This window comes from Aegilops tauschii, chromosome 6, assembly GCF_002575655.3.
Source record: "Aegilops tauschii subsp. strangulata cultivar AL8/78 chromosome 6, Aet v6.0, whole genome shotgun sequence".
Lineage (NCBI taxonomy): Eukaryota > Viridiplantae > Streptophyta > Magnoliopsida > Poales > Poaceae > Aegilops > Aegilops tauschii.
In genome coordinates this window covers 84,661,243-84,671,921 of record NC_053040.3, presented here as the reverse complement: position 1 = coordinate 84,671,921, position 10,679 = coordinate 84,661,243, and the positions used below count along the sequence as shown (strand labels likewise).

General features: G+C 48.7%; 1 protein-coding gene across 1 annotated transcript; it reads right to left on the bottom strand.

Annotated features, from left to right (window-relative positions):
* Window positions 1–3,801: 3,801 nt before the first annotated feature.
* Window positions 3,802–9,306, bottom strand: LOC109735663 (spliceosome-associated protein 130 A). Its single transcript, XM_020294874.4, has 3 exons — window positions 6,077–9,306; window positions 5,114–5,605; window positions 3,802–4,317 (listed from the first exon to the last, which is right to left on the bottom strand). Exons 1-3 carry the CDS (start codon window positions 9,128–9,130, stop codon window positions 4,180–4,182), a joined length of 3,684 nt encoding a protein of 1,227 aa, XP_020150463.1. The 5' UTR covers window positions 9,131–9,306; the 3' UTR covers window positions 3,802–4,179.
* Between the last annotated feature and the right edge of the window lie 1,373 nt (window positions 9,307–10,679).

Below are 10,679 nucleotides of genomic sequence, written 5' to 3'. Positions count from 1 at the left end.
TGATTAATTTGAAAGTAATAATTTACCTCAACATAGAAATAATCATGAACATGGTATTATAAGCATCTGCTAACGAACACGTACATACATGGCGAACGGCCAGACACATACTCCCGTCGTCCATGGCGAGCGGCCGGGAGAGTTTTGGGAAAATGGAGGGAAAGGGTTGTCGTTGTGCCACCAACTAGCGGGCCAGGGGGAGGAGTAGGCGCGCGTCCGCTTCGTGTTCACGCTGACGCAAATGAGGCCCAAATTTGGGCCAGGAATGGGTCGTCAAACGGACGAAAAGCGGGCGTGAGTCCGTTTGGGTCGGCGCGTTAGGCCGACTTTTCTGTCCGTGATGACCCAAACAGACACGCGCGGACGAAATGAGTCGGTGCATTGGAGTTGCTCTTACATCCCCTTTTTTCTACATATACAATTTTTTTGTCTTTTTACTGACATTATCACAGGCACCCATTCCCCACGAAAATGAACATGGGTGTACAACGGGACCCAGGTTTCATACCCCCAAAATTTCAAAAAGAAAAATTGAAATTTCTAGTATATTTTAATGCTATATTCGGGATATGTGGGACCCGAGAGCCACGAATCCCTCTTCCATGCTACGCAACCTATCAATCGTAGCCTGCCTAGGACAGGAAACATGTCTAGCACGACATGGCTTTGCTCTGATTAATTTCCAACGGTGGCCTCTTCTTCTTTTCTTAAACAAAAGAAAAAACAGAGGACACTGTTTGTTGAGCGCTGCTATACAGACGACAGATTTGGACGATCAGCGGACGACACTACACATCAAGCCATTGATGCGTTGAGCAAAAGCAGACAACACCGTTCATTCCTGTATCTTGTGGGGTTCGGCCAGCTAGTGTCGTCCGTCCAGCAGTTTCGCTGTTTGGTAGCATCGTCCAATGTACTTATTAGCTTCTGACCTCACATCACAGAGATCCACGTAAGGAAATAATTGCATTCATCCATCAAAATATTTGGCTGGATCTCTGACCACGGAGATGCTGGTTGGTAGCAATGTCTTCTGTTTGTCCTTTGCGTACGTATTTTTGTTAATACAAATATATTTGCGGAATAATGTCAAACTGATGCATTTCAATGGCTTAATTTTCACGGCCGGAGAGAATTGTTTTCGTCGAGGCGGCAAGTGATCGCGACTTTTCTTGCGACTTATTTCCCCAACAACCACTAGAAGGACTGTACCGTACATCCCTCCGCTCCAAGTTTAGGTAAATGTAATCCTCGGAGAAACGATCAACTAGAGTTGTTTGTGTACAAGGAGGGCCAACAGAGTGAACTAACTAACAAACTACTCTCTTTTTGTTAACAACTACGTAATCAGTACGCGTCTAGCTTATATATACGCGAAGCGAGAGGCCGGTTTGGTGGAGGAGCTAGTTGCATACGTACTCTTGTGGCACGGGGCAATGGCGGCGGAGCGGGGAGAGGCGGCGGTCATGACGGAGGCGGAGGTGAAGACCTTCGTCCAGCAGCTGGTCGGCTTCACCGGCGACGACCACGAGAGGTTCCTGCTCAAGATAAGGAACCGCTTCGACCGGTACATGCATGCGAACTGGACACGTGTAATCATCGATGGTCTCCTTCCGTACGACCGTACGAGCGTTAATTTGTGTCCATCAACTTGTTTGCAGCGGTGGAATGGAGCTTCCGACGATCGAGGTGCGTGCGGAGGGGCTGGCGGTGGAGGCGGAGGCCTACGCCGCCGGCAGCCGCGCGACCCCACCAACGTTCTTATGGTATTTATATATATCCATTTGATAACCAGAAGCAGGAGTATTAGTTTTTTCTTTTTTTGCGAATGGAAAGGATTGTATTAATCAGGGTAGCTCATTACAATCCTGCTGGCATAAGGTGTCAATCTCATCAGGTCCGTTCCGCAATCAAACAGCAGTACGAGGGATCGAAAGTCCCATTTAAGCTAACATATGACTAATTTTATTTCTACTCCTACTTATTAATTAAGGATTAATCTCTCCTATCTAAAATAAATCGTACGAAGGGATATGGCGGTTCGCTCGGGACGCTCACGAAGCGACGTCCCACTCGTGCCTTCTCCAAGAGACGATGTCTGTAGGAAACATCCCTTCGGAGACTATATATTGTAATCATCAACCAGTAAAGATCATTCGTTGCTATTCATTACAATTGTTTCACATCAGCGTAGTGGCACACGATCTCTCAGTTGAGGTCCCTGAAAACTGTATATATCCCCCTCGCCGATGAGCTTAATGAATGTGTGTTGAATCTCATAGCCTGTCTCCTTCCATCGCAGACGAAACGACTAGTGGCCACGGATGGCTTGGAAAGGAAGAAGCTCCTCCCCCTCCCCCATTTCTGCTTGTAATTCGAATTCCTTCGTGATCACCACGGAAATCAAGATCGAGGTAGAACTAGTGCTTACACTAAGCCTTATCTAAGCTTTTCAAATCTGCATGTTTTTCATTCTGCTCTTTGGAATTGGATCATCAAACTTCTAAATCTCAGAAAACAAAACAAGTTCGGTTCTGAAGTTGTGAACAGACCGACGCCGGCAACTCCACCCATGCACGCACGAGGGTACGTTCACCGGTGTCCCCATAGATGCCGAGAGGACGGCGAGTGGATCGCGCCGGCGCCGTGACGCCACTTCTCGTGATGGGCACCACCACCCGACGCCATCGCCCGGCGGTGACCGGCGGCGCTCTTCCTCGCCCTCGCGTCCTCCGCTGCCTCCTTCCTCATGCCTTCAATGACGTCCGCCGGCATCTTCGGCGGATAGCGGTGATGGCCCAAGCCTGAGAGGGGATCATACGGTGGCCGGAGATCCCCAGGAAGCCGTGGGGGCGGGAACGACTTCAAGAATTCACTAACGCGCCTAGCCGCCCAGATGAACACAATTGCAGGCCGGCGCCGGGACATGTACCTCTCTTTCCAGGTCATCTCGGGCGAGTCGTCGGCGGCGGGGCCGCCGCACAGCTCCTTGTATCTCCGATTCCGGAGCGCGCGTCGGCCGCGCCGCGCCTCGTATATGGGCTTCCAGAGCGCGCGGTCGCGGTCGGCGACGAGGCGCCGGTCGCCGCCCTCATCGCCGGTGGTCGCCCTTCGTCGCCGCTGGCCGCCGCCCTCGTCACCGGTGGTCGCCCCTCGTCGCCGCCGGCCACCGCCCTGGCACAATCTCCACCCCCGTGTTCGGAAAAAACCGCTCCATGGTGCTTGTAGCAGGAATCCTCGTCGGTTCCAGCAGGAAAAACCTCGTATGCAACCTTACAGCTACCGTGCGTGGTCACCATGCTCGCCATCCTCGGTTTATAGCAAAAAAGAAGCCGGTTGTAGCAAAAAATGAAGCCGGTTGTAGCAAAAAAGGGAGCCGGGAGATGGACGAAGTAGCTGTGGTCATGGAGTAGCTCGCGGTGGTCACAGCCAATGGCGGTTTGGACGAGCTTGGGGCGTTGCCATGAGAGCCTGCTTGGTGGAGTTGGGAAGAATCCACCTCAGGAGAAGAAAACGATTGGAGGAGCCTCGCGAGCGGCGTGCTACCGGCCCAGCGAACGTTTCCCTTACCAAAAAGATGACGCGCTACGACATTGGGATGTCACAGTTCAAAATTATGTACGTTTTTCGTTGTTTTAATCTCACAACTAAGTAAAAAAAATCATATATCACGCATTTCAATCAAGTAAGTCAAAATGCTAGGCAGAGCCACGTTGTCAGTGAACTCAAGAGGAGCCGCACATTCAGCAGAAAACTTCATAAGCAAGACAGATGTCCAAAACGAAACACCAACAACTGTACTAACTCGGTAACTTGGAAAGTTCTACTATGCATCAGAAAAGACGCCACTGCATCAAACAAGTTCAGCTACATCAGGCCAAATAACAGTTGTTCTAACAGGTACAAAAAGACTACTCTGGTACAGCCATTTAATTCTCTGTTCTCGCTTGAATCTACAAGGCAAACTGGGCCAGTGTCAACAACGTCAACGGTTATACAGATCCGACGATTACGAGTTGCGGGTCCTGTCCACTGTTGACTCATGAATTATGGAATGCTGTGTTGTGTCGAAAAACACCACATAACGGCTGTACTGGATGAGGAGATGAATATTTTACAGCGATGCGGACTTGACAGACGCATTCCGACAGTCAGATTCATTCATGCTAAGCGATGACCCTAGATGATTTTGTTTCTGATGTCTTCCAGCTTCTTCAGGATTTCACCTGGAGTTCGGTCGAGCTCATCGGCAATCTTCCTCTGCATATCAGCTGGGAGGGCCGGATACTGCTCACAGAGATCGCCATCAATCACATCCTGTAACAAACAACAAAAATACTCAAGATCAAACACAAAAACTCAATTTACACTTCGGTTCAAAATGAAAGCATAAAGTGCATTAGTTTGATCACCTAAATTCTTTGACCATAAATATCTCACAGAATGAACATATAGCTAAGGTGCATTTATAATTCAGTTCAAATGACATCATACACACAATTTATGGACCAACAGAAATACAGTTAATGCCAGCGGATCACAAGTAGATGTTCTATCCTAAGAAGTGGCAACATGGGAAATGCATTGGAGCACCCGGGTGCCACACACCCCTATATGAAAATAGCTGTGTTGGGTATATGTTGATAAATGTTGAGTACATTAGTGACCCCAAACTTGAGCTGCTCTGAATGAAATGGTTGTGTTGGGTTTTCGTCTTGTAGTTCTTGCTAAACAATAATCCATAGTACGATCAATGATCTATACTGTGGTTCTACAAACACACAGTTTATCACTTGCATATAGTTGGGATTCTACTGCATATAATACACCTGCTGAACATAATTATACTCAGAATGCTACAGTCACAATTCCGAACAATAAGTTTTTTTCTCACATAATTTATGCAAACTTACAAACAAGATGGAGTTTAACACCCCACTTATCAAACCAAATGACTATAAACAGAATAGATGTGATGCCTATAATTTATGTTTTCATAACTTTTGCATGCTTATTCTTGAACGACCAACACCACTAACAAAACATAAATTACTATGAACAGGATAGATGTGATAGCATGATAAAGAGGACAGTAAAAACATAAGTATTATACCTTCACTGGGAAATAAGCAGATCTGTAGGCCATGTGATCTCTTCCACATAATGGTGGATGCTCCTGGCGGAGATGCATCTCCAAGTGAGAGAAGAAGTCAACATCTTCCCTTGAGGTGAATGCAAGCAGTGCTCCCACACTACCCATTACAGTCCCATAAATAAGGCATTCACCTCCGCCAGGTATCAAAGAAGCCTTCTGCAAACATGTCACAACATCACCAACATGAAACTGCACAATCTCCTCCACTTTGTTTGGAGCACCATTTAACTTCCCTTGCTCCCATTTAATCTTGCCTCCAGTTGGGTCTTCCTCAATTTCATCTGAGAGATCCTGGGGAAGACGAGCAAAATATATGTTCCCAAACTTGTCGGCTCCTGCCATGGTGTCGAAATCTATGTGATTTGCTGCTGTAAGCCATCTAGGAACACTGTCATCAGCGAAGATATACAGCTGGTTTTCGTCCCGTCTGTACTTGCAATAATGAAATGACTGCATAGAATAGAGATGACACAACAAAAAATAATTAGAGTACATCCCAGAAACTAATGCATAAGAAGTCTGGTAAACTATATACAATGTCAGAACTGTCACAGATAATAACAGCTAAGGGATATCTTAACCAAGAGTAGGATAACTGAAATCCTTGTTTTGAAGCAGAAAAATCTAGCTATAATATAGCTCAAAAAACATTGCTCAAAGAAACAGACTAAAAAAGGCCTATGGGAGATAGACGATGCATATCTATCAAGTTCAAGTATTCCAAGTAATCCATCCCCTATCCTCTCTCAAACCCAGACATGAATTAATCCAATCTGTAAATGGTATATCATGAGCTTTTCCCTCACTATTAACATTATAATTAGGTCTGTAGTTAAGATAATAACCAGTTTATATTGTGCACAAGTGAAATCGACAGCTTCTCTTTTTGGCTACAAATATACATAGGCGATGAGAGCATACCTCTTGCATATCACCAACATAGATCCTATCACGGTAAGTATGAATAGACACTATTGTCCTTGGGAAAAGCTTGTTTTCACATTTTCTGAGCAACTTTCTCTTCCCCAGATCATATAACCTGAGCACTGAACCAACACCTGCAAGCAACCGTCCCTGAAACTGGCACAAAGAAAGAGGCACTTCCTCCACTTGTGTTTTGTGAAGAAGTTCAAGTGACTTCCCTTCATTGACAAACTTGTATATGTGGATGAAACCAGAAGCGAGGCTCCTCTTTGGCCAGAACTGCAATCCCTTGGTAGTACCAACAGCCAGAAGAGTACCATGCTCCTTATCATGGAAATTCACGGTGCAAATACTGACAGCCGCCTCATTGTCCTGCAATTCCAGAAGACAAGTTGTGTCCCTGCTCCTCGGATCAAGAATTCTAATGCAGGAAACCCACTTTTCTGATTCTGCCTTTGGGTAACCATATTGTTCATCAGGAAGTGCGTTACTCTCCTCACCATCTTCTTGACCATCACCATTCTCCATTTGATCCCCATTACCATTTCCATTTTCCGCCGCACCAGCAGCCTCAAGGCACTCCTTCTTAGCAGCTTCTCGCTGTTCTGCGCTAAATGCACCCTTGTCACTCTCAATGACTGCAAGGTATTTCTTTTTTGGTAGAATCACAAATTTCCTCGGGGTGTAACGCAGAGGGATAGATGTCTCATTGAATGTCTCTCCCAGACGTTCGATGGTGAAAATACGCAGAGCGTCTCCAGCAACAGCAACAACACCTTCTGAGCACTGGTCAGAAGAGAATGACGCAGCAGACTCAAGTGTGTCGCATGAGAGTGGTGTCAAGAGGAAGTGACCTTGATGTATATAGCCAAGCCAGGGGCGGCTGGACAGGCAAAGCATTGCTTGTCGGTGGCTAACTATGCAGGGAAACAGCTTTGGAGGTCTCAGACCAAGGAATCGAGACCGTGTGTCTGATAGCTGACCGGTGACCATGTCAACGTTGGTTCGAAAAAGGACACCATTCTGCAAACCAGCATTAAGGAAAAGGTTGGCTGGATAATCTGCACCATCCTCACCACCAACTGATGCCTGTACTTCTAAGAACAAGAGAGATTCCGGGGCTGAGGACACACTTTGTACACTCAGAGGCTGCAAGCAGTCATCGGGGTCAAGGGAGAGTATCCTGATGGTGTTATCATATGAGCCAACTGCGAGAAAACGGGACCTTTGCCTCCCTTCAGGAACCGGCGCAATGGCCAGGCACGCGACATCACCAGACATGTCCTGCTTCTCCACCTCCATGAGCTGACCTGTCATATCCATCTCAAAATAGATGAGCTCTCCACCACTGAGGGCAATTACCACCTGGAGCCGGTTTGATCCAACCTTAGTGATAGTTTTCTTCCCAGGCGTCCTCCACTCATTGACACGGCCATCCTCCCTGATATGCCTGATTCCATTGGGGTGGACCTGCATGAGAGAATCCTCACCAAGGAGGGAAACTGCCAGTGAGTGAGTGGTGTCCAGGAACTGGCTGTCGCTGACTTCTTCAATGGTCTCTCCAATTGAGAGCACAAGTGTGACATTAGCAAAGGACACAACAATGTAGGCGTCAAACATGTCGTTGATATTCTTCTTGACAGTCCAAACAGCAATGGGCTCAGCAGGCAGCATTGATCGGGCCATCTCACTGATGGCAAGGCCGGGCCTAAGGATGCGCAGCGTGGAGCGTGAGCCACGGCCACAAGCTGTGTACACCTGGGGTGTTTCCTCATCGAATAAATTTGCAATGCGCATATCCATGATTGGCATGAGGCTCTCTATCTCATCAATCCGGACAAGGTTCTTGAGTGCCCTCGGCTGAAAAAACACTGGCTGGAACCCCTCCTCTGTCTCCATCAGTGTCGCAGAGGAGGACTCAACATCCACATCCCGGCCAATATCACGGAATTGGTAAAGTGCGTGGTTGCCAAACTCAGAAGCGGCAAAGAGGAAACCTGACCGCAGCACACAGATAGCAGATGCCACAGGTATGGTGTCAAAATATTTGATCCTCAGCTCACTAACAGTATCACCATGGTGGTCCAGGTCAACCTTAAAGATATCACCATACTCAGTCTGTAGTAAGAAGAAGAACAGGCTCTTCTGCCTGTGCGTCGCAGCAGCAACTATGAGGACGCCACGCTCAGCCGGGAGGTCAACACGGCGGGGAATGACAGCACGCATCTCCGGGTGGCCCTGGTTCCGGTACAGGACGAAGTTGTCACAGCAAACAAGAAGCCCGCTAGGCCCATCAGCACCACCAGGCACTGTCACTAGCATATTAGCACCATTGTCAATCGGCTCGGAGACCTTGCGGGAAACATGATTGAGCCCCAGGTCGAGCTCGTAGAAGGTGAGGAGCTTCTGCGCGTGGCTAGCAGCCTGCCCTGTGGGGTCACGGTCAGAGTCACCGTACTCAAGCTCGATGGCACCAAAGACAGGGTTGTCAAATCCGCAGTCGAGGGCCGTGAGGGCGAAGGTGAGCGTGTGGGACTTGTGCGCCTCTAGCGGGGAGGAGATGGTGAGGCGGGCGGAGGCGTCGCGGTTGAGGACGTAGACGAGCTTCTGCTTCTCGAGGGCGGCGATGCAGAGCGCCCGGCCCTTGGGGTCGACGGAGAGGAGCTGGCCGGGCACGATGCGGCGGCAGCCCGACTTGCCGAAGGTCTCCTGGTGGACCTTGTCGAAGCGGTTGCGGTCGGGGGAGTACTCGAGGATGACGAGGCGGCCGGAGTCGGAGCCGACGACGAGGTAGTCCTTGGTGGCCCCCGTGAGGCGGAACTGGGCGAGCGAGCGGATGGCGCCGAAGACGTCGACGGAGAGGAGCGTGCGGAGGCGGCCCGTCTCCGGGTCCGGGCGGAGGAGGTCGAGCGTGCCGCCGCGGGCGACGGCGATCTCCTGCGTGGAGGACCCCGCGGCGTTCGACTTCTTCGAGTCGCGGCCGCTGAAGCTGCCGATGACGGCGCACACGGCGCCCGTCGCCCGCTGCAGCGTCAGGCTGTAGAGATACATGGCGCCTCCTCCTCCTCCTCCTCCTCCTCCTCCTCCGGCGGCGGCGGCGGCGGCGGCGGCGAGAGAAGGGGGCGAGAGATCTAGGGTTTTAGGAGTGGCGGTGAGCGGGCCGGGGTGGGAGAAAGAGTTCTGTATAGCATTTGGATGCCACCGGATTCGAGGGATATCTGGAGCGTTGGATTGGGTTTGACGCGCAAGATCTCAACCGCCGGTTTAGGCTCCTCCCTCCCCCCCCCCCCCCCCCCCCCCCCTTTGCAATCCCCACCCCGAATTGTCTTTTATTAACAAGGATTCCTAGGTTGTGCTTCGATTATGCTCAAGCTAGTACCGGATTTTGCTTGCCCATGAGTTCGTTAGCATTGAGTCATTGACTACCCTTCAAAAAACAAACATTTGAGTCATTGACTAGGAAAATGAAGAAGAGTTGCCAGAAGAGCGTTGGAATTGCAAAAGTTGGCAATCATTCAAAAAGAATCAAAGTTTTGACCGTAGCCAAAAAATTGAAAGGGTGGACTTTGGTGGAAATCCAAACATCCCCTCAAAACACATAAATTGCCTAAGAGCATCTACAGCCGGGCACCTGAAACCCCCCTCAAACGCCCAGGCGAACGGCACGGCCTGGTCAGTGACCGGTAAAAAGAAACTGGCCCAGACAAGTGTCTGATGACCCACAAGCAAAGTTCAAAAAAGCGCTAGGCATTAATTATGTGTTTTGCCACCTACTTGCGCTTTTCTAGCTTAGACGCGATTAGGCGTAATTAGGCATTTCATACACAATTGTACAGATACGGGCAACAAAGAGCAGTTTGCTATCTAAAATAGTGTTAGAATGTAAACTAGGACAGCAAGCAAGGAGCAGTAGCATATAGCACTATTGTAAAAGTGGTAACAACATCTACTAGCACATCAAAATTTCACACAACAGTAGCAAAACAGTACTGCTATAGTATCAAAGTAGTAATATAGCAATAGTACAAGCTACATCTAAGCATCAACAGCAACACTAAAGCAGTAGTACAGGCTACATCTAAGTATCAACAGCGGCACTAAAGCAGTAGTACAGGTACATCTAGAGTATCAACAGCAGCAGCTACAACAGTGATAAAGACTTTTCCTAGGACAGCAACAGCAGCACTATAGCAGTGCCTAGCGCTTTTCCTGGCGCATATGGGCAAAGCGAGGTGTTGAGCCAGCGCCTTGCGCATAGGCGCGCGTATGCACTAGATTAGGTGCGCTTTTTTGAACAGTGCCCACAAGTATAAGGGATCAATTGTAGTCTTTTCGATAAGTAAGAGTGTTGAACCCAACAAGGAGCGGATGGAGTCAATAAGCAGTTTTCAGCAGTGTATTATTTGCAAGTATTGTAAAGTAGTTGTGACAGATAGTTTGGTAGCAATATAATTCGTAGCAAGTGACAAGTGACAATAGTAACAAAGTGCAGCAAGGTGGCCCCAAACCTTTTACTGCAAAGGACAAGCCAGGAGTTTCTTATAGTGAGCCAAGCGTTCTCGAGGACACATGAGAATCTTGTCTAGTTAACTTCATCATG